We start from the raw sequence: 25863 nt of genomic DNA on the forward strand, positions 1-25863 counted from the left end.
AACTGGGAGAATTCTATCTTATGTTTTTGTGTATTTATTAGTTTAAGGATTTATAATTTATCATTGAAATGTGTAAATTAAAAAGAAATGCAAGTATGGCTTGATTTGTTAGAAAATTCACTAGATCAAATTTTTGAGTTTTATGCCTTGTGATGTAAAATTTATTTGAGAACAAAATCGGTGAATTTTCGTATTATGTATATTGGGAGTTCAATGATTTTATGAATTGAGAAGTAACATGAATCTTTGTTTATGAGAAGTTTAATGATATTTAAAATAGTGGAGTTCAATGATTTTGGAAGTGTGAAGTACAATGATTGTGAAGTTGGAGTTCAATGACTTATTTCGTTTGAAGTTCAATGAAAATGTGATTAAGAAATTCAATGATTGTGTAATGATGAAATTCAATGAAAATTGATAATGTGAAGTTATATGAATTGTATATGTGTGAATTATGGCATAAATATGCATTGCATGATCTTGAGAGGCAGGAGTTTGCCTACGAAGAGGAGTATATGATAAAATCCACGTGGTAAGGCCTCATTCCTGTGATGGTTTACCTGGATTGATTATATCTATATTGTCTTACTTGTTCAATGAAGGATTGTCTCACTGGTTCAATAAGGGATTCAAACCTAGCTAGCTATCCACCAGTTCAATAAGGAGGCTAGTATAGGTGTATGACACCCCTATAGTGTAAGAAATAGGGGAAATTGTGTTCCATAAGTGAGTTGGGTGTGCCTTGGCCAAGTAATCCCCTCACAAGTATTTAGGCTAGGGAAGTCATGAATATAGACTATCCCATTGAGTTATAGCCCACGGTTTTATGTCAGAGGAATAAGGAGGATATAAGGAAGGTGTGATCAGGCATATAGTGAGTAAGGGCACCTGTTGTTTATATGGTGTCTCTAATGATGATATCACGAGTTGAGTCTTAATTTCTTCTAATGTATTTGTCAATGATTTGTGCGACCAACTCTCTTTATATAAAAAAAGTGCTAAAAAGCATTGTTTTTCAAGTAAATGCTATTATGTGAGTGAAATTATGAATATCTATTTTTAAATATTTTACATGGGCTAAAGCATTGACATTAACTGCTACTTGCATTTAAACTAATTGATATGCATTAGTATGCGTTAGTCGGATCTTGGTTATTGAGTAGTTGTACTCACCTCATTATTTTCAATATTACAGGGAATAGCTCAAGAGGTATGGACAGAGGAAAACACCAGAGGTTAAGACCGCGATCCTTTTATAGTAGGCTTCTTTATTTTGAGTAATTGTATAACAATTTCAATTGTCAATTGAGAATTCTCATTTGTTCCTTAATTGCATTATGTGAATTGTAAATTATAAGTGTATTTTGAACTCTAGGGAGTGAGTTGATGAATATGTGTGATAGGGCTAAACTACTAATGCAAGTAAGAGTAAAGCATATTATGATATGATTTAGGAGAACTTGATGAAAATTGTGGTCGAATCCTTTTTTTTTATGTTTTTGAGTTTAAGGAGTTGAGTAGTGAAAATTTTATCTAGAAGTATTTCATGAGATATGATGCATTACATGAGTTAGTTTTAATGATTTGTGTGTGGTCAAATTAGTGTCGGTAGCTATTGGCTCTTGGTATTTGGTTTGAACACTTGATTTTGTGAAAATTGTTGTAAAAGTGTAACTTTTGAAAAGTATGTCCAAATTTTGTTTTAAAAAGAATTTGAGTTTGAGACTAATTCCATTAATTAGAACTCAGAAAGGGCTTTCTGTAGACACCTAGTTCACATCATTCTAACAGAGATTTGGGCCATGTCGAAAGTTGGCCCTAATGCTATTAAGTTAACAATAGAATTTATTGTCAAAGTTCGTGCAATTGCGCTGCAGCGCATGGTGCCATAAGTTACGGCATGTGTCACAGAGGCGAACACGCCGTGGTGCATGTTCGATAAGCTGTGGCGCATGCCTCAAAATTTTTTAAAAATTCTCTTGTTTCAAATTCTTAAACAAATACACCCACTTATGTAATGATCTCATACTTTGTATATTTGTAAACTCTGCTTTCTCTAGTTACAAGACTTGAAAATGATTTTTGTCTTGTAAACTTAGGATCTCCAGTTTACTAACCATTGAAAACTTTGTATTTTGATAATTACTGTTGCTCACCGCAAGTGTACAGATCGTAGCAAGTAATATAATGAAAGTAAAGTATCGTTTCCTCGAGAATTTGTTCAAAAACAATGATCAAGCAAAAGACTAAGTAAATTTAATTAAGTTGAGCTGCATAAAATTAGGTGAAAATGATTTTGCAAATGAAATTAACTCTAGAAAATAAAGAAAAGTAAGTGATTCACAAACTTCTAATACAATTTAAGACCTAAGATTATTTATCCCCCTTGCATTTCATAACACCAAAATTATCTTCTCTCATAAATGCTTTTAATGAAAATAAGTGCTAACCTAAGGTTCTAAAAATACTTGGACAAGCTCTCTCAAGTCATGAACAAGTGTTTAGTTAAATTGATTGCACAATTTCTTGTTACAATTAATAAAACTCAATTTTAAACACCAACCCTAATGTGGCTATGTAAGGCTAGCAAGTATATCTCTATCTTACTAGCAAAACCATCCATTCAACATGCAAATATCAAGTTCTTACACAATTTTACCCAAGTTCTACACTCAACCTAGCCCTCTCAAGCATCAATTAAGTGAACCCAACATCTAAATGGTGGCCAATCAAGTAGAAGCATTAAGAAAAGAGTAAAATATAGTGTTACTCCATACAAGGGTTCCAAATAATCCTAGAACAAAAGGCTTAGCTACTCAATCATCCACAAGCTATAAATATACAAAATAAGTGGACCCATTTCAGATTACAAGAGAGGAAAGGGAAGAGGAATAGAAAAACTAAAGAAAATGAGCTCCAAATGTCTTCAAAGCTTCAATTTCTTGATCCCAACTCTTTCAATGCCCAAACTCTAGCACAACCAAGCTCTAAAAATGTCTAAAAGTCTGAAGAATACGTTCTGGGTCCAGCTCTCAGTTTATATGTGTCCTAGCCAACTAATTTTTGATAAATGAAATGCAGCATTTTTCTGACAGCAATGAAAGTCGCGAACGAAAGTCACGACTTTGGTAGTTTTGCACTGTTTTTATAGCTAACAAAAATCATTCATTTTGTTCTTGATTTCTTCATCCAAAAGCCTTCCAAAAACATCCACAAAGCTCCAGAAATGCTTCTAATCAAAATAACATGAAATTAGGCTAAAAATATCAAATTAAAGCCAAGAACACAAGCCCAAAACAAAATACATATTTTCTTAAATTGGGCAATAAAACATATACAAATAAACCAAAATGGACTAGAATCTAAGAAAAATGTGATGAAATAACATGAACTTCTAGAGGTTAACGATTGCTATAAATCTCATTCCTACTTACTTGGGATTTAGTTTTAATTATAAGATTAGAAGGAGGAGGATATTACATAAATGGCATAAATGGTTAATTTTGGATTGTTGGGTGTTATTAATGATGCTAACTAAGCTAAAGGAAATTCATGGGAGTTAATTGGTTATTTAGAATGTAATGGTTTTGAGAAATATAAGAAAAGTAGTATTTAGATTTGTTAAGTTAAGTTGGAAGTTGTGAAATTGAGATTAATTATTAATGTTATTGGTTAATATTGTAGACCAAACATGTTTGTTACACCCTATGAGCTTGGAGTCAATTTTGGGAAGCAAGGATTAAGGGATAACTTTTGGTGACCTAAAGGTTTAAGGTAACTTAAAGAAACCATTCTCATGCTTTGCTTTTTTGGCTGTTTAAGATATATTGTGAACTTGAAAATATACTTTTACAAATCATATGTTTTATGCTTTGGTATTTATCCAAGTAGGCATGTTTGATAAGAATGTGATTTTGTGAAGTATTAAATTATAATTTGTGTGAAAAAGACAAGCAGGTGTTTAATTATTTCTCATGGGCATTAAGGACGATGCATGATTGATGGCTAATGATACCCTAGTTAGGAATAATTGAAATCCATATGGATTTGCCAACACCTAGATAAATTTGATGCTACGCACATATTGTATATCACCTTCCTCGATAAGAAATTAGTGCGAAGTCCAATATACATCTAGATAGTCATGAATCACCATCTCCTATGGGAGTATCAGTGTGGAGTTTGATGAAAGCTATGCATTATCATTCTAGGTAAGTAGGTGATGGTATAGAATCCAGCATATGACATTGTGTTGGTTGGGGACGGGAGAGCCATGATCCGAGAGTAAGTAAGGTGACTTTTAACTGAGCTACCCTCATGATTTGAGAGCTTGGACTATGTTAGTCACATGACCTAACCTTGTTTATATTGACAATATATGGATTCGGTCGAAAGAAAGAATAGAAGTGATAAGGCATATAGCATACATATGCATAATTGTTTTCTATTTACAATACTTAAGTATATGGAATTGATTGGTTTTAAGTATGCCCCTCTGCATGTCTATTTGTAACTTTACTTGCATATGTTTGAATTAATGTACTTTGATTACTGAATGGTTGTACTCACTCTTCTCTTAACATATTACAATTTCTAACTCTGATTAAGCTAAAGGAAAGGCATAAGGGACTAAAGATTAGTTAGCCCATTTGTAATGCCTATTTATATTGTGATAGATATATGTGTAAGTGCATGATATTGCCAACTAGAAATTTCATTTTGTCATACATGCACAAATGTGTTGTGAATTTATGATTATGTATTTCATGCCCAAAGTTAATATAGTTTAAAATGGTTAACTTAGATAGGGCTAGAATTTCTAGTGCAAGTATGTTAATACCTGTTTGAATGATTTTTTAGATAATGTCATTGTGACCCTCTTCCTTGAATACTTTGAATAATTGGGGTTGAGGGTTGAAAATTGATATATGTTTGTTTAGGATAAATGTGGTGCATTATATAGGTAACTATAAGTCTATTGAATGTGTTCTAGGTATTGTGATATGTAACATCCCAACAAAATCTAACCCTTGGGTAATTGAGCTAAATAAGGCTAATTAAGCTAATATAAATATGTAATGAGAGTGTTTAGAGAGCATAAGTGGGCTTATTAAGTTATGGTTGTAGCCTAAAGATTGAGTTTGAAATAGAGTTAAGCCACTTGGGCCTTAAAAATGATGTTTCTATACCATACGTCGTGGCACATGTAGTGTTCATCATAGCGTATGGATCACAAAGACATGAAGAATGCTTTTTGTATCACATGTCATGGTATATGTGGCATGTGCCATGATGTATAGACAAACATATGGTTTAATGAGACTGTCTGCGTTACAAAGACCAGAAGAGGAAAAGAAGAAAATAGAAGAGAAGGTGACGGGAGCTAGCTTCCTTTGCTAAGGCACACCATTTTCAAAGCTTTGGGAGTGTGCTTAGACTATCTAACGCCTTAGGTAAGTTCCTTAAGCTTTCTTCTTCCTTTCTTCTTTAATTTTCTAAGATTTTGAGTTAGGTTTTGTTGTTGGAAGTGATTTTTAGACATTGGGGCTATAGATCAGAACTTATTAACTTAAGTGGAGTAAATGAGAATTGTTTAAATTATTTAAACCATGGGTTGATGGTTTTATGCATTGTTGGTGTTGGAGGTCATTCATGTCTAAAAATTAGCCATAAATGAGATAGTTGAAGGTTGTTTAAAATTATTAATGATGGTTTAAGGGTTTAATGAAGCAAATGTAAGCTAAAAGAAGTTAATAAATCTTACAGGTATGTTCACATGTGATGGATTGGGATTTTGGAAGTTTAAAGTATGAGTTGAGAAGTATTATGATATTGATGAGTTATAGGAATGATTAATTATAGATTAATTATTTTCAACACCATTCAAGCTATAGAGAGCTTTGAAAGCATTTGGTGTTGAAGGGTAAACCATTAACCTCTCAAAAGTTTGAGGCAACCAAAAAGAAATTAAATTTATGCATTTGCTTATTTAATTGATTAGTTAGAAAATATGATGTCTTTAAAATGTACAATACAAGTGTGTCATGATTTTATTAAGTTATGTGATGTTTGAATAGGCTTAATGAAAATTAAGGAAAGAAATTAATTATGTGTAATGTCATTGTTAACTCTTGCACGAAATACATGAAATAAGTTATTTATAAGGGCATATATGGCTTATATGTAATATGTTGATGATGTAATAGTTGCATGCTATGATGTTTGAGAATTTGCATGCAAGAACATGATGATTGATAATGTGTATACTATGAGTTGCGCATTAATGGCATCACATGATCATATGAAGTGAGAGTTTACTTGGCAAGAATAATAGATAATTCTATATCTATGTGATATGGCCACTATTTAGAGCTCAATGACTTGCCTATATATTTATATCGTCCCACTTATTCAATGAAAGACTCTTATAATGTTTGCTTTAACATTACTAAAACACATCATACAACATCATCATGACAACTAGGATTAAGTAAATCTTTATATTAAACCACCATAATAGAAAAAGATTAAGTACAAAATTAAATAGAAAATTAGGATTCTAGAAAATCCTTTTTAAAATGTGTTTGAGCTTAAACATGTATTTAAAATATCATTATGGAAGGTATAAAAGCATGGAAAAAGAAGAACGACAAATAGGTATCAATTATAGACAATTTGGGCATTCGGCCTAACTTGCTCCATTAGCCATAACATGTATCACTCATTGTAGTAGATGGCACAAAGGGAGAATCCCTCACATTGTACCATACACCTTGGTGCACATGCCTTACGATGTGGCGTGTGATGCTATCATGATAGCTCTCCGGTCCAACTTTTGAAGTGCATCATATTGCCATTTGACATTCGATTCAAGCAATTCAAATGTTCACACATAGCTAATCAAGCCATCTAACTATTAACACAACACTCAAGGTGTATAAAGTCATATTTTCACTTCAAAAAATATACAAAGGTGTCTAAAACCAAAATCAAATGCTAATAGCCTAAAGACTACTTAAACCAACTCACCTGAACCATAATACACATAATTGGCCAAATAAATACATATACATACATTTCAAACACAATACGGTCATAAAAAACCTGAAATAACATTAATCAAAGGATAAATGCATAATTCATCTTAATATCTCTATGGCTAATGATAATTACATATAATACAAAAAAATAACTTTTAGTGGTCGTTGCTAAAAGTGAACTTTTAGGAGCGACAAATCAAATTTGTTGCTAAAGTCCACTTCTGGCGACAACAATATGTCGTGACCAAAAATAAATGAAAGACTAAACACTAATCATGGATCAAGTAAGCCCTCTCAGGGACTTGCTTAAGAATAAAAAAGAGAAATCCTATGTAAATACCATGGAATAATGTTTGGTCTTATTCATAGGGGTTTTGTGAATATTCCATTCTAAAAAAAATAAAACAATTGAGATTTTTTTGGAGATTAGATGCAGTTACTAATTCATGATCTGGCATGTGCAGAATAAAAACTTCATTCTCAATTCCACACTAGAAGTGGATTTTTGGTGGTGGCCTCCAAAAGTATTTTTATAAAAAATAATTTGTATGATTACTTTTAGTAACAACATTTGTCTCCACTAAAAGTATTTTTAAAAAATTAAATATAATTTTAAATTATATAAAATAATTTATAAAATTATCATTTAAATTATTAAAAAAATTTATGAATTATTTTAAAATTTTAAAATTAAATAAAATTATTCAAAAGATATTTATGAAAATAAATTTCTTATTTTATTTAAAAAATTATAAATACATGATATATAGGATCGTGAAATAAAAAGGATAATAGTGAAGATGTGTTAAGTTTAATTATTAAATATTTTTTAATTTGTATAATTCATAATATTTTTTAAGATATATATAGCTCATATTTTTTAAGAATTAAGTTATTAAGTTATTATTTTAATATGATAAATTAAAATCTTGGTGGGTTATTACTTTTAATTATAATCAGGTTAAGTTATACATAAATTATTATTTACATACAAATACATAAATGAAATTGGAATGTTAAAGTTGTATAAATGTCACAAGATGCAAATAATATTGTAGGCTACTTGATATATTGTGCAATTGATGCTTAGCTTGATATGCAGATGGTGTTAACTTCTTTTGCTGGACTCTAATGAGTTTTGGACAAAGATTACATGTGATTTTGCCTAGTGTATTTAGGTTTTCATTATTATATAAAAAAAAGTTACTAATAAGATTTTTATAACTAATTATTATTTAGAAGAATATGAAAAATTATTCCAATTCACCTTGCTATAAGGTAGAGAACGATTAGAGGTTAATTAGATTAATCACATATGAGACTCTTATAATTATCTCATATTATAAAAGTTATTATTGTTTATTAAAAATTTAAAATTATTCAACATGATTATTAACAAAATTGAAAAACATACATTTTGGTTCCTGCACTTTATTCATTTTTTGTTATAAATTCTTACACTTTTTATTGATGTTTTGGGTCCTTATACTTTTATTTTTTGATGTTCTAGGTCCCTAAATGAATAAAATGATCAAAGTGTAGGACCTTGGATGAACATAAAATATCAAAAAATAAAAATATAGGGATCCAAAACATCAAAAAAAAAGTGGAGGGACCTACAACGAAATACGAACAAAGTACAAAGACCAAATTGTATGTTTTTCCGAACAAAATTTATGTGGTTGAAATTAATTTGATATTAAAATACTTTTTTAAGATATTGAAAAATTATAGAGAAAATATATTTTTAATAAAAGAGAGGGAAACATTTAATCATTTTGAGAGAAGATAAATTTTTAATTGTTTAATTCATTAATTTTGATAAAAATATACAGAAGAAAAAGGTCAAAGATATTTAACATAAGCTAATATAATACATATTTATAAACAAACTATATACTTAATAATTTTCATTTTAAAACTAAAATTTAAAAATTGGTTACAATATATATAAGAATATTATTTAATATTTAGAATTTTTTATTTTAAATTTATTTTCCTAACAAAAATAATATTTACTGGTAAAAAATAATATTTTATAAAAAATATAATTAAATATTCATATAAATTATTTTGTCATATTAATAATTGAAAATAAAATAAAATATATGCATATCTTTTTAATAATATATGATTTGATATATGCATATGTAATTAAATAATATATAATTAATTTTATATATAATAACTGGAGACACGTTTTAGCTCAACCGATAAAGAAGGGATATTTAAGGCTTGGAGATTAGAGATGGGAGGTCAAGAGTTCAAACCTTAATTTTGGCATATTTTCAACAAATATAAGATGTGATGTATGGTGGTGGCATAGCACATGAGGTGGTTTGAGGAGGCACACATGTGGCAGGTAATGTGGCACGAGGTGGCGAGGTGATGCACGCGTAGTAAAGTGACATGGTATAAAATAAAATATTATTTTTAAAATTTTTTTGGAAAAAGTGTAAAAGAAATTTTTGACAGCAACATAAAATAAATTATTATTTTTTTAAAAGGTTAAAAATAGACTTTTAGTGGCAAAAAAACTTTTGTTGCCGCTAAAAGTATACTTTTATTATCACCGCAAAAAACTACTCGCGATGATTGTTATAGTGATGACTGTTGTCAAAGACTTTTAGTGGTGACTTTTAGTTTGTTTTTTTTTTGTGACAATTACCACCATATGCACATTTGCATGAGTATTTCAGTCTTTTATATAAATTTTCATACATTTACATCAATTTGGACTAAAATACATTAGAAAGACAATACAACTACATGCAAATGTAATCAAAAGATTGCATGTCTCAAGTTGGCAATGTAAATCAATCATATATACTTGTCAATTACAAACAAAAGAAAAAACTATGCAATTGATAACTATCCTAATCCTCTATAGCTTCCTTTTTCCCTTTGCTCCTATTAAAACTTTCACCTATAAAATATAATCACAAGAGTGAGAACAACGTCTTAATCTAAGATTTTATAAACCAAAGAGCTAGAGTTGTGAGTTTAAAAGTATAAGAATTGAGTTGAAGACTAAATAAAAATATAAAGATGAATTAATTAATTAGAAAACTTTTCAATTAGGGCTCTCAAAATGAAATTAATCACATGCAAAGCCCAATAGATTATGAAGCTTTAATACATGTCTAAGGGCTTTAATTATAATTAAATTTTATAGTCTAATTACTAAAATACCCTTGGTTTATATTAAAAAAAATAAAATCCTCATCATCATTGGTGTTGGAGCTATTACTGCCTACAACAAACCATTGTTGTGCTGGAGGCCGAACCTCTATTGTTGGTGAATGGTCAACAATTGGTCAATTCAAAAAAAGGGCTAAGGAAGGATTTGATCCTTTGACCCCTTGGATGTTCAAAAAAAATAGTGCCACTGAACCACTAAACATCTTTAGTTATATATAGCAAAATATAATGCACACACACATATTATAACTTGTTTTCAATCATTTATGTGTTTACTGTCAATCATGGATGTGTTGTCCATATCCGAACAATCACTTGTAAATATTTGAATGTAATTTGTTCATGCATAAAAAGCTGTCAATTTTTTTAACCCAACTTTTTCAAATTTTTTTTAATAACCTATTCCTTATAGGTTATTAATATTATGCTAAATAATATACTCTCTTCGTTCAAAAATGTAAGAAATTTTTTGAGGAGTTGAATGTTAAAAAATGTAAGGCATTTTTAATCTTTTAAGGTGTAATCATAACATTTTTTCAAAAGTGCCCCTATTGATAGTGACTTTATATTTATTATAGGGTGTTTAATGAGAGTAAATATGAAAAGATATGGTTGTTTGAAAATAAATAATTATTTTATTAGGAAGTAAAATTTAATTAAAAATTTCCTATATTTTTGAACGAAGGGAATATATATATACTATAAATTTATTTTGTAAACATTTTTATGGGTTTTGGTTGAGCATGGATGCATTATTAGTCATATTTAAATAATTATTTATAAATATTTGAGCATGACTAAAATGTTGGAGGAATTTTTTTGTCATTTTTCCATCATTTAATTTTTATTTAAGTGTAATTCATTCTTTTATCCTTTAATATGATCTCCTAAATTAAAAAGTAATTAGAACAAAATTTAGACAATTTTACAACAAGGACAAATAGTGCATCGTTTTATTTATTTTGTATGAGTTTCCTTGCCCCAGGGCCGGGCCACGCTAATCAAAACATCAAACCAAACGACCAATAGGAATATTGCTATGTTCTTTTATTGTCCGAAACAAAATTTTCACATTAAAAGCTGCACGATTCTTGTGGGATATTGCTCAAATTTACAATTAAAATTAAATTATTAAATATCAATATTTTCATTCCTTGATCTATTAATAAACGTAAATATTTTTCCTTCATGCTGGGGATTTAAAAATGGAGTGCAAAACTGGTAAACACGATAAAAAAAATAGAGATCAGATTTGATACGTTATTGAATTCAATATCAATCAATTAAATGAACAAAACACGAACTGTAAAAGTTGTTCAAAACAAGCAAATGAGAACGGGGGCGAATTCTTCTTCCTTGTGTCTCCACTTTCATCAGAAGTTCCTTCGTCTCTTCCTATGATGAATTGGGGATTGTATTTGACGTGAATTGAATTGTATTGACATTTCGTACCATCCCTGTTCTGCGTTTGGTGTAATGGTTCTCACTTTTCTGAGAAGCAAGTGAACAAATCTCTTTATTTTTGCTCGATAACTTGCAGAAAAGAGGAGATTCACTATAATTTATGACAGTCATGGAAGGTATTATTTCTCTCACCGTGCTTTGGTCGTATTTGATATTTGGGTTCTTTAGATCTTGTTTGATTTTGTCTGATTGCTTGAATTGCCATGCACTGAATGGCCTGAGTGGATTCGCTAATATGAATTGCTTGCATTCTTATAGAAGGTGATTTGAAGGTGAAATATACCACCGAGGACTTCAATTTTGGTGTTTCATTTCGGGAAAGTGAATTAACCTGGAGAAATATTGGGGTTTGAATTTTTGTCGTGAATCTTGCAACCCTAAGTGTAGAAAGTTTAATATTCAGTGTCTTCATACGTTTTGTTGTCGAACATTTAATCTTCTCTTTTACGCCAATTTGCCTTAGTTTCTATTTTCCTTGTCGATTATCATAAATTGTTGCCTACACTTAGATCTACTTTCTAAGGCGAGTCATTTGCTTTTGCCTCAAAAACAGAGAGAGAAAGGAGAGAACTACCGGTAATTCTTGTGAAATCAGCTGCCATAGTAAAATTGAATGATGTTCTATGTCTGTGCCTGCAGAATATAACTTTTGTTGGTTTTCTTCCATCTATGAAGGGTTGGTTGGTTAGTCCCAAGAGTTTAATTGAAATATTGTATAAGAATATGCAATTTCAACCAAGAGAGAACAGGTTAACTGGTAATTGCTAAAATTAAGCTGGCTGTTCTCTGGCCAAAAAGAAGAAGTATTTTTTATTTTAACAATGTGCGCACGCATCAATGTAATTCTGTTTTTGCTTTACTTTATTGGTGATTGTTTTTAAATATATTGTGTTTGTTATGTATAGGTTATTTCAATTTAAAAAATAGTCAGTTGGTTTGACTATTGACCGAATTATTGAACCATTTAATGGGTTCCATCAATACGTCAATTTCTTTCTTTCTTTCTTTCTTTCGAAAGGGCACTACCATTTCTGGTCCAAACATTGTATTGCTATTATTTAAATAATCTGTATTTGAGGCTTTAAGTAGGCATGAGTTGTGGAGTGGGGTTACTATGTTCCTCTATATTATGGGATTTAATAACAAAAAGTTATCTACCTCTATTTGATTGTTCACAAGATGAATGAAGCTCTATATTCATTCAACACCAACAACAACAAGTCTTATTCCACTAGGTGGCGTCGGCTACTCGAATTGTATGACGTTATTGTATTCTATCATTTACCAAAAGCTTTATATTCATTACATTTATTATTTATTTAATAGAATTTTCCATAATTGTCTGTACCCATTATACTTGTGTTGATCCCTGTGCTGCATAAATGATCTCATGTAAGAACTTCATAATGTCTTGAAATTATTTTAGTGGATGATCATTATAAATGCTGCTCCTTAACTGCATACTCTTTTTTGAACCTTTTGTTGTGCAAAATCATTTTCGTGTTAATGTTATACCAAATTAAGTATTCAGTTTTTGTCAAGATTTGAAGATAGCAACAACTTATTTGAAATTACATAAGTTTTCCAGGGATTATATAAGTTGTCTGATGTCTCCACTGATAAGTGTAATATTTGCCAAGGATGCCATTGAAATCGAAAGTAAAGTGGTGAATGGTAAGCATTGACTTATTGTGCGCCCATGTTAACAGTGTAAGAATAGTATGTTTTGCATTGTAAATTTGTAATAGAGATATTATATAAATATGTCTCTTGATTGATTTAATGGAAAGAGTATTACAAGGATTTTAGTGGTTTGATTCTGGTCAAAGATGCACAAGAAGTTGAACTGTAAATCGAAGGCATCTCATTTTTAATACATTTACAACTTATTGTTCCACTCTATGATAAATTTTAAGATAGGAGGATCATTAAATGCTGTATGATTGATGTGCCTCCCGTTTTATGTTCTTATTGTTAAGGATTTGGATATGTAGACATATATGTGATTCCATTGCATTTATAGAAGCATGGAAACGTTCCATTACCCCTGCATTTGTAATTGTAAATTTGTAATATGCATGCTAAACTGTTTTACTTTTCTGGAAATTTTAGAATCAGGTGAATTGCAATCAGAAGAGAATAAAGTTTCTATGGAGAAAAATAAGAAAAGAAGGCTTAAAACACCTGCCCAGGTGATGGCCCTGGAAAAATTTTATGATGGTAGGAGTACTTTTCTTGTCACATGTGTTTAAAACCTTCTTGCTAAGTGCTAACTCTTTAGGAATAACATCTGATTTTTCTTTCCAGAGCACAAATATCCCACAGAAGAAATGAAATCAGAACTTGCTGAGGAGTTAGGCTTGACTGAAAAGCAAGTATCTGGATGGTTTTGCCACAGACGGTTAAAAGATAAAAGATTGTTGAAGGATGAAGCATGTGCTAATGGACGGCAAGATCGTTCAAGTGGTGTCATCCAGGACCATGTAAGTGGACTAGGGCAAGATTCATGTGGAAGCACTAAACATGGTGATTATAAGCATCTTGATCTGAAAGAGGTTGAGAGTCATGGCCTCTACAGCAATGACTTTTCTGTTGCAGATATGACTTATGGACGTAATAGACACTATAATGAAGATGTTGGTGGAACTGATAACACATCTTCTGAGAGTAGCTCGTCTTTAAGAGATCAGATGTTCTCTCAAGGGCAGGATCCATATAACATGGAGCCTTCTAGACATCTGACACCTAACAGAGCTCTGCCACCTTTAGTTCCCAAAGCTGCAATTAACATTGGATATAAACCATCAGGATATTTGAAAGTGAAGGGTGAGATAGAAAATGCTGCTATAACTGCTGTCAAGAAGCGATTAGGAAGACACTATCAGGAAGATGGTCCACTGCTTAGTGTAGAATTTGATCCAGTTCCTCCAGGGGCATTTGAGTGCCAAATTGCAGATCCAGTTGATGGTAGGTTGTACTGTATACATGTGAAATCTGTTTTCTAAGACTTGAATGCCATTTATCATTAAATTAACTAATACAATTGCTTATTTAGGTGAGAAATATTGTTGCATATATTACATGGTGAAAGAATTATGTATTTCATTATTTCTGTCATGAGCAGTTTAAACTATAAATGGCTTGAGTGAATTTGAAAATTCAACAAGATTGGGCTGAGGGTGAAGAATAAGAAACTAAAGACTGTTTTTTAGAAACCCTAATCTCTGCATATTCACTTAATGTACCTTCCTTTTAGCTGATGCACTAGCATATTCTTGAGTAGAATATGCCAAAATACCTATTTTATTTTACATCTAATATTGGAAGAGTTTGTTTCTATAGTTATTCATATATGGGCACCTCATTCCTGGTTGCGGAGGCTGTTTTTTATACTTTTAAGGGATGATAGCACATCGCATTTGTATGATCAATTGCTCATCGCCATTTGCTTGTTTGGGTCAATGGAGTTTATGTTGCTTTTTGCATGTTTTAACGGTGAAGGTTTCTTCAGAGCTGAAGGTCGAGGATTGACCTTCTTTTCGCTGATTCACTTATCTCTAGATCTTACTTCTTGCTGCATCAAATAATTTTTTTTTCAGATTACTGTATGTCTTACTACTACAAATTTTTTCTGGTTTACATTGGCAGAATCATTCCATACTGCGAATCCTTCTCTTGCCAGTCCTACAGAAATTCCTGCTGGGAAAAGGCAACCTGCCCTTAACTCTGTAAGTGCAATCTTTTAATGCATTCTTGTGTTTTGATAAGCCTTGTAAAAACATGGTGGGTAGAATGTTTTCAGTCAGTTATATCAAGTGTTGGTTGTAGGTGACAGGTGTTCCAAAAACTGAGCTAGATTTTTTTTTTTTTTTTGGATAATATAAACTTATAGTGAGAATGTAAAGTTAAGTAAAATCATGCAAAATTTAGATTTTAGAAATCCAGGCGACGCTTTTATATAATTCAATAAAAAATAATTGGGTTCCTAACCTTCAAATTATACTGTAATTACCTTCTTGTCAGACCAAAGCATTTCTCAAGCATCTCTTTTTATTTGATAGCCGCTTTTTATTTTGATTTCTTTCCTTTTGTAATTGCTTCTTAACAAATTGGTGGAAAATTGTTAGAAAAGATAATTTATTAGTAGATAGGAGACCAATTTACTTACTAAAAAGGAATGAAATAAAATGAATTAAAAAAATAAAGGTAAAAATAGACTAATCGAGATTTGGGTAAGAGATAAGTTAACCATGTTCTTAGATGGGAAGGCTAATTTAGTTCATGAAATTGAATCATGATTCATGAGGTTTGTGGAGGATATGTTAATTGCCATTTTTATGTTATGTGGTATAAGGTTTTATCATGCTTGCCATAAGTGGGAGGGTGATTTAATTCATTTTTGTTTTTTATTTTTTTCATTCCATTCCATGCTCATCTTCTCCCGTAACCAAACCGGTCCTTAGAGATTAATAGAATTGTTAGCTGGAATAGAGGGGTAAGAAACAGAAAGGGGGCGAGAGGGAGGGTGGTGTTGATTCTTAATCTTGAGATAGTACTAGAAATTCCTTTCCTTGGCCTAGAATTCTCATACCATTGATGAAAAAAAGAGACCCGAGGAAGGAGGGGTTTGGAAAGATTTGAGTATATTGCTCTTCATATTTATTTGAGAATTATGTCTTGCATGGAAAATTAATGCAGTCTAAATTTCACCTTTTCTGTGTCAAATTTTATAACATGGAATTGTTTTTTGGGAATGGAGATGTGCTATAATGAAAGTATCATTTCATTGCCTCATTTGCTGTGGCCAGGATTGTGGCAATATATGCCTTTGGCGTGCTATAATTAGATAATAGTGGTATGAAGACAGTAACCTCATGATGATGCTATACTCGAATTTGAAACTAAACTAACCAGTATATTTCTGAAAATTGCTGAGTCTGTGATACAAAATAATATCAAAATAAATAATAGTTACTTAATTAAATGTTTTTTTTTAATACTTGATTAATCTGAGAGTGATATTGTCCAAGAAGTATTGGAATAGCATGAGGATTCCTATTGAGTTTTCCCTTAAAATGGGTATTCAGTCATAGTAGTTTGTAAATAAAGAAATAATCATTCCCTAGGATAAAAATCAACGCTGGAAAGGAATGGCTATTCGATAGAGGCAAACATTATCTTATCCAGCATATGAGAAACTGCTCTTTTCTTCGAGCTTATAGACATAAGTTGATGATAGTATATCCTATGTCTCCTTTTTTCCCTGTGTTTTTACAGATGTATGACTCCAAATATAGTTCCCAAGATTTACATATGGAAGTAGGAGATCTTGGCTCCTTGCATGACGCTGATTTGCTGGATAAGAAACCCCGTCGACACAAGCAAGGGCGGACATTTCAGGGTCATACCAATCATATACCTCATAGGAACTCCTCCCTGGAGTTGTATGAAGATTCTACTAGAGAAGTACCTGCTTATAATACAATGAGGTCTAAACATGGTGTAGGGATGAGATCTGATTCTGCTTCTAACCATAGTGATCACTTTGAAGGGGACCTTGTGGTTAAGCAGGCAGATTCACTTCTGCATCGCTATGATAATGTCAATCCAAAGAAAATTCAGAGAAGTGAATATGTAAAATCTAAGCCTTCAAATTCATTAAGAAATTCTCGCGTTTCTCTTGATACTGAAGAAAGAGGACTATCTTCAAAGATAGCAAAGGTCCATTAAGATAGCTGTGACTTATCTTTGCTTTTTGTAAGTGATTATCACTTTATTTTTTTAACAGATGTCTTAAAATGCCTTTTTTTTTTTCTTGAATATTTTCAGGAAGAGAAGTTTATTGGAGACAAGAAAGCGAGAAAACAATATCATGATTCAGAGAGAATGAGGATGCTTCCAAATGAAACCACGGTGCGTTTGAATTGCAAGAACTTGTGAATGCAGAACGCAGTATTTTGCTTTGCGTTAACCTCATTCCCCTCCTTCCAAGAATGTGTTATAAAAAATGTTTGCTTTTCTAGGTTCCCTCATTTTATTTATTTTATATTAACACCATAGATTGCAAAAAGAGTTAAAGATGATCTTCCTCAACAACAGAATCTGAAACATGCACTAGTAGCTGAGATGCAACCTCAGAAAAATCGGAGGTGGGCATTCAGTTCTGTTTGCTTTTGTAGTTTCCATGATTACATGCCATCCCCAGTCCTCTCAAATTTCTGTTTGTGATATGCAAGTGTATGACCGTATGTGTGCATTTTCTGTTTCCCATGTTCCAGTTTGTTTATCAAGATTGTTTGGTAGCTATGATGGTCAAACTTTCAATGCTTTTTGAAAGATCATGCAAGGGTTTTTTCTGATGCATATCTGCTATGAGAAGTAAAATTGAGTGATTTTATAGATATAGCTGGTTCATAGTGAACTTTTGGGCGTTTATATCATTCATAATGGTGAAAACAAATGTAATGCATATTTGTAATGGCGAGATCTCTTTGTTAACAATATTTCCAAAGATTTCATTGATGATAATGCATAATGATGTCGTGCAATTTATGTAGTCGATTTCACCTAGTGAGATAAGAGTTTTTTTTCCCTTTCTTTTTTTGGCGGGTGGTAGGAGCTTAATAGGTGAAATGTGAAAATTTACTTTTTCCTTTGAAACACTTTTAATCTAATCCTAGCATGCTCTTTCCATTTCTAACTGCTTTGTGTGTGATATGTAGGTCTGCAACAGAGATACTTTCTAGCTTTAGTGAAGATGAAACCGCTGAATCCAGTTCCTCGCTGGACTAACCAGCTGGTCATTGGTAGGTGTTAGAAAGTCTGAGAAATATGTACAGTCTAAAATGACAAGAGATACATTTTGGCCAAGAAAAATATAAGCAATAGAGAAGCAAGACTTCCTTTGCTGTTTGTGGTGCTCGCTTGTGTGCCTTTTTGTACAAAAAAAAGAAAAAAAATCATTCCCCAACTTTTTTGTTTCTGTTGTCAATAATGTAATATATTATTTGCTTGGAGTTCTGATAGTAGGTATCAAAAGTCAAAACTCAGCTTAGGACATATCATTTTGCCATATTGGTTGATTATGGCAGTGCCTTCCAAAAACTTGATCCAAGTTTGAAAGTGTATGAGATGGCAATAGTAAAAATTCGCATAGTAGTCTGGAATAAACCCGAGGGGAAGTTATGTTTTTAATAATTCAACAATTAATAGCTCAGGGAAAAAGGAGGGATTCTTGAATAAAAATAAGCCAAAAATATAAATAGAAGCACCCATCTCAAGTTAATTGAGAAAGACACAATCACATTAAATGTTGGAGTTTAGCATAAATCCTATAAATTGTTAGTTTCTAACTTTCTATCCTTTCTTTCTTTCTTTCATTTCTTTTTGGGCAACAGAGGGAGATTCTATTAATAAATGAAAGAGTTCAACAACTAACCCAAAACTCTTAACACTAAAAATAAACGAAAATTAACCAGAATATCTGAAAAAAGATCAATCAATCTCCAAAAGTTTAGGAAAAGGAATTGAGGGGGCCGAACAACCTGATTCGAAGGACATAATTCCTTAAAGAAGCTTTAGCAGTCCAAGCCATCCCATTTGCTTCCCTGATAACCCACAAGAACAAGTAATTCTGTATTAATTTCTTCATAAAAAGAATGTTCTCAAAAGAAAAGAGATACTTCCAATCAATAAGGGCCGACATAGAGTTTAATTAGTTGATCATAACTTTTGAGTCAGATTCAAAACAAACATTTTCAAGCTTATTTTGAACTGCAAATATAACTGCCCGCTCCAAAGCTAAAAATTCTGCCTCGAGCAGGAGAAGCATCACACAGGTCATTCAAACTACCCAAAATCCACCCATTATGATCCCTGATAACAAACACAGTAGCAGCCTAGTTTAATTTCTCACTAAAAGCATAGTCAGTATAAATTTTTAAAGTGTTGTCAACAAGAGCAACCCATTTAGGACTTGAAACATTTTCAGATTGTTCATCAACTAAGGCAGAATTGTTAATACAGCCATTCACATCACAAAACTCAAAAAAGCATGTTCCCAGCACGCTTATTGACCAAGCGTGGATCCACCTTCACCTTTTCATACAAAAAAGAACATCTAGCTTTCCAAATCTGTCAGAGGGTACAGCTATAAGTGCTTTTTGCCAAAGGTTCGTGCTGTGGTTCAAAAGCCATGAAGAAATCCATTGATTCGTAGAAGAGACATTTAAATCAGTAACAACCAAGGACAAGGAACTAGCAAACCAAGTAACCTTTATCCAATGACATGATAGAAACACGTGTTCAAGGGATTCCTTCTTAGAGGAGCAGAGACAACATATCTCAAAAATGTTACAACCAAGTAATTACAATAACAATTATTTATGAAGTGTCTTAATATTCTCTTAAATTATTAGTCCCTTTTTTGATTTTGTGTTGGTTTGTTTCTATAATGCCTAACTTATTAAACCATGAATTAATAGCTTTAAATCACCATAAATTTTTAGAATTATCTTTAACTTAATGATTCACATCTATTTCTCTATATCTATATTATCTTTTTACGTCCTAATTCATTAAGATCATCCACAAATTTGATTTAATGGAAGCTAATCATAAAATTAACATAAAGCTCAAGAGAAATAGATTTAATTGAGAAAATTAACAATTGATGTAAGGAAATTAACAATTGATGTATAGAAAATAAACAATTGATGTATGTGGAATTTATAACTCTCATTAACAGTATAACACCACTATAAATATAAACAAGTGAAACTAGGCACATGAATAATTCATCTAGAAAAAAATGAATAGTTAATATAAGTGAAATAAGAGTTACAAATTTATAGTGGTGTTATACTGGTAATGAGAATTGCAAATTTCACCTATGTCAATTGTTCATTTTTTATACATCAACTGCTAATTTCTCCAAATGAATTGTTCATGCATTTAGCTTCGTTAGGGATAATAATATCATTTCAACTAACTCTTTAATTTCATTTCAGCTCCCCATATGGGTAGTGAAATTTCAAATTTTTAGGATTTTTAATTGACATTAATTTTTGGTCAAGGAATCCTCATTGAAATTTTTCCAATTACCCAAATCAACAGCTAGTATTATTTATAAAGAGATTAGCCAATTTAATGAGATTGCTTTATGTATACTCCATTTGTTAAAAAAATATAAATTATTTTCAATCAAATCTCACCCGAGTAAATTAATTAATTTTTTTAAACTAATACAATCTTTTAATATTTACTCTAATTTAATAGAGTGTTTTATTTTAAAATAAATATAAAGTAATTTATTTATTAAGAATATTTTTTTAAAAAATATATTAATTACACTTTAAAATATTAAAAATATTTTATATTTTTTAATATCCAACCTTAAAAAAATGTTTTGCATTTTCAATTGTGGGAATACCCTGCACTATTTGTTATGGAATAATGACAGATGAGACTGTTTGGCAAAAAAAGATGGCTTTAATCTTAACCTATAAATACAGTAGTTATGATAGTTTTGAATACTCCCTTTATTTCCTGGCAAAAAAAAAAATTAAAATATAAATCTTTTTAAGATATCTACGCATAAATTAAGAAATGTAATTAGTACATAGAAATATTGATTATATTGTCAAATTGATCCTAAAGTTTAATAAATACTACTTTGAACTTTGATTTGTTGGTAAAAAAAAAATACTACTTCGAACTTTTAAAATGAAATATAAATGAAATTAAGGCAATACTTGACAAAGTATATACGTGTAAGTATAATTCTTATATTGAATTTTTTTAAAAAAAAGATGATTCACTTTTTGATTTGATCCCAAGATTTGTTCCAACCAAAGAAATTCAATCCAAGAATCATTGTGAGGAGAATGAATTGAAACCAAAAAAAAAAAAAAAAGAGCTTCTCTTTTTTAATTTGTTTCTTTTTTTCATTTTGCATTTTGTTTATAGACCATTTAGATTGAACTAGACTATCATCAATTTATGTTTAGCACGGAAACTAAGGTGAGCCTTGAGATATTAAATAATATTTTTTTGAAGAAAATAATACACGATATATTATTAAATTATTATTATGATTTAAAGACGTGATAGAATGAATAAGAGATAAAGGAGAGAAGGGGGCAAAAAGATGAAGTGTGATGGTAACAATAATGTTGTGTGTTTCTCCCTTATAATTGACAAACCAACTTTTTTAAACGTTCGGTTCACTTCTCAAAAATAATTGTCACTTGGAAGCTCACATGCTTCAATTTGTATTCCAACAACTCTCTTTCTCTACCCCAAATTTAAGGGGAATTTCATCTAAAGATTATAGTAGTTATTTATTTACGATTCAGACCCAAAAACTCTGAAATTACACGACATGATTTTTGGAATTGAAGTGAAATGAAATGCTATAGCAAAATTATTAATATCTTTCTTAAATGATTTAGAAGAATAATTAACTTTACATGTTAAATATCTAATATTACATGTTAATTCCCTTGTGTTACTTATTAAATATATGACATTAATTATATATTATCCAACATGTATGAAATCTATTTATTATGATTTGTTAAATTATTAATTTTACTTATAAAATCACTAACATTTCTTGTTAATCTCCTTGCGTTATTTGTTAAGTGTATAACCTTATTCGTTTTTAAACGTTAAGGCAATTTGATTATTCTGCATTGAAAGTTTATTTCAATTAGGCCCCCCAATCCTGTAGTGTAATTTCAAAAAAAAATTTGGGTTTGATTTATAAATAAATAACTAATGTGATTCTTAGATGAAATTCTTTCAAAAATATGCTATGTGAGTTGAGTTTCAATAATTATAGTATTGAAATCCATATCAACGTTGGCCAGCTAAACTATTAAATTGTTCAACCAATACTTTAACTAGTTTAATAAAGCGTTTTGTTATTGATTGATTTGACTAAGATTTGATTATATTTTTAATTATTAATTTTTGAATTAATGTTTGACTAGTTCAATGATCATTTCAATTTTTAGCACTTTTCAAAAATTCACAAGGCTCTAGATGGGGTTTATAATTTAAAAAAAAATTTATAAAAGTATTTATATATTATTTATTAATGAGTTTCTTAAGTTATCAGTAAGATTTGAACCTGCCCCTTTATAAAATATGAGTTGCATTCTTTAAAAAAAAAATTCCCAAAAGCCAAAGTAACGTAAGGAGCTAAAGAGGACTTTTGAGAATGAATAATGCAAGAGATAAGGTTTATTGATATGTCCATTTTAATGAGTTGCTACAGATTCTTTTACATCACTTGATTGTGAAATAAAAATTGAATCTAAAAATATTTTTAGATTTCAAGTTGCACCAATCTATTTTTGGTGTATTATGAATTTGTAATAGACTTATTTCTTTTCAATTAATCAGCTAATTTTAACAGAATTAAACCCTTGTCATTTTTATTTGTTTTTTGACTCAAGAGGCGTAATAAAGAGTACTTCTTCATTTGGACTTTTTGAGCAATATAATTTTCAGTTTTGATTTGAAAAATATACACAAAAAAATATAATTGTTTAGTTATTAACTTGAAAAATAACTCCAACAAAAAAAAACTTAAAATTTTATTTTAATCTAATTTTATAAAATTCTCTTTTATTCCATTGTTCGATATCTTTGAAAACTTGGGGATATTACTACTACATGCCTAAACGAATCTAGACCTTTACTGCGTGGAACCATTTTTACCAACAATAGTCTCATGAGAATTTTATAAAAGGAAAGACTTAAACTTAGCATTATATTTTTAATATACTTTTATCCAATTAAATTAAGATAAGTGTATTTTAATATATTGATAATATTAATAATAAAAGTTTGTTATAGAATAAATAAATTATAAAAGATTCACATTTCTTGATTTAATTATAAATAAAAATATTAAATATATAAGATTAAATATATAAATTTTTTTTCATAAACAAAATTCTAATGAGAGAATAAATAAGCCAAATTCACCGATGACAATCTATTCAAATAGTCCGTCCCTGATTTTTCTCAAGTAAAATCTTGAAATTCTGAGCTTTGCAGGCAAACAAAACTGTCGTTTTAAACACATATGGCAAACTAATTGTTATAATAATAATAATAATAATAATAATAATAATAATAATAATCTTATTTCTTAAATTGCGTACATCAAGAGTTGGAAACATGAGTAAGCCTATTAAACTATCCATTTAAACTTGTTTTTTTAGGACTTTTGACTTTGAACAGTGGGGTGTTTTTATATAGAAGGTTTTTTAAACCCAACCTATTTATGCTATATAAAAAAAAGGCTTGAGAATTTAGTTTTATCTCTAAAAATGATATATCTTCAATTTTAAAAAAATTTAAAAAAAGTCTTATAAGCCTAGTCGTAAATTGAAAAAGAATAATAAATTTTAAAATAACATGATTTTTGGACCTGAACTCATGTGGACTAAACCCCCCCCCCCCACATGGTTACCAATTTCATGCACAAGCATGTTTCAATCTTAAATATAAATAAATCTTTTAATTATAATTCAAACCTTAACCCATTTCTCTAGATAGAGCCTCTTATGATAATGATATAAATTTAAGCTGAATGAATAGAGATGTGGAGCATCAGGATACAGTGTAGTTGGGTAAGTGTGGGACTGAGATACATGGAAAGTATTAGGAAGATTAGGACCACTTAGAACCAAATAAGGAGGGACCATGCATGATTTGTATTTGTGAGGCTTGTGGCTAAGTCCCCACACTTACTTTTCTCCAAAGTCTCTCAATCACTACCTCAAAAATGATTGCAAAATACAAAATTTATTTAAGGCTTTTGCTATTTATAATTTATGTTTAAATAGTATACCTATTTCTTACTATGTCTAATTATTAATATATTTTTAATTATTCATTGGTGAAAAAAATACATAATAATCTTCCAAAAACTTCTAAATTATTATTTATCTCATGCATTGATAAAACATACTTAATTCCATTGGAAGAGTAGAAAAACTTTTAATTACATTAATATATTTTGGCTATCTTGAGAATAAGTTATATAAAACTCATATTTCGTTAGAAAAACACTTGAAAGATTTATTATTTTAATAACTATTCGTGTAACATTATGAATCATTTGATAGAAATCATAATAATAATAAAATTAAAATAATTTTTTTTATCACGTGACGAAAAATAATCAATATGTTAAGTAATAACACATTTTAATATAAAAGTGTCACAACAAAATTATCATTAAGTAACTACATTGTTTTATATTTGAGCATTTGATATTTATGTATGTTTTTATGAGATATGGTTTAAAATCTGAATGCTAATTATAATACTTGCATATTTTATTTCTTATAAATTAAAATTAGTAATTAAATAGGACATGCGTGTTCGCAAACTCCAACCACAAGCACATGCAGTTTTCACTCACAGCAAAAGACAACCAATTATGGGTTTTGCATGTCCCCATTTGGCCTTTGCCAATTTCAATTCAACTTTTTATACCAGCAATTTCAATCCAATTTCTTTATTTAATTTAATTTAATGTAATTTAGTTATTTGTGATATTTTAAATATCTCATATCAATACATATCAGCTTCATCAAATGAGGGCAAAAGAAACTAATCATAGAAGGTTACATGTGCCTATGCAAAAAAAGCGGAAAAAAAGTAAAGAAATCAAGACAGAAAAAATTAAATATAATTAATTTAGATAATCGCATCCTAAATTTGCTATAGTCAACCTAAAAATAATTAAAAAATTATTATACATAGTTTAATTATTTGACACACGCGCACTTGACAAAATGAAAGATGTATCTCGAAAAAGCAGCAAAAATAACATGGGGATGGACCACATTTTTTTACCGTTAAAAATAATTAAATATAAAATTATTATAAATAGTTTAATTATTTAAAAAATTCCACGACAAGATGTTTTCTAAGCTTAAATTTATATCATCAGGACTCCAAATGAAGGTAAATGAATTTTTCTATGACACTTAAATTTAATATCTTGCTTAAGAAATCATGTTTCTCAATAAATTTCTGCATTTACAAAATTTACGAAATAAAATTTTGTTTTTTGGTTCTTTATACATACTCTAGTAACTGTTCAATTTTCTCATCCAAATGGCAAGAGCTG

The 25863-nt window shown here is 30.0% G+C and overlaps 1 protein-coding gene across 4 annotated transcripts; it reads left to right on the plus strand.

Annotated features, from left to right (window-relative positions):
• The first annotated feature begins 11495 nt into the window (after positions 1–11495).
• Positions 11496–18875, plus strand: LOC129303199 (homeobox-DDT domain protein RLT1). 4 transcript variants are annotated; one of them, XM_054942333.1, is made up of 9 exons: positions 11496–11821; positions 13818–13925; positions 14013–14672; positions 15354–15433; positions 16983–17426; positions 17535–17618; positions 17766–17854; positions 17984–18047; positions 18428–18875. In XM_054942333.1, the coding sequence occupies exons 1-8, from the start codon at positions 11806–11808 to the stop codon at positions 18006–18008; spliced, it is 1506 nt and encodes a 501-aa protein (XP_054798308.1). In that variant the 5' UTR covers positions 11496–11805; the 3' UTR covers positions 18009–18047; positions 18428–18875. The 4 variants fall into 4 exon arrangements, with proteins under 4 accessions (XP_054798308.1, XP_054798310.1, XP_054798309.1 ...); XM_054942334.1 differs by lacking the exon at positions 17984–18047 and adding an exon at positions 12885–12961 and having other exon boundaries at positions 11501–11821; XM_054942332.1 differs by lacking the exon at positions 17984–18047 and having other exon boundaries at positions 11503–11821.
• The last annotated feature ends 6988 nt before the right edge of the window (positions 18876–25863 follow it).

Source organism: Prosopis cineraria, unplaced genomic scaffold, assembly GCF_029017545.1.
Source record: "Prosopis cineraria cultivar Desert tree isolate PC_DT_omini unplaced genomic scaffold, ASM2901754v1 PC2, whole genome shotgun sequence".
Classification (NCBI taxonomy): domain Eukaryota; kingdom Viridiplantae; phylum Streptophyta; class Magnoliopsida; order Fabales; family Fabaceae; genus Prosopis; species Prosopis cineraria.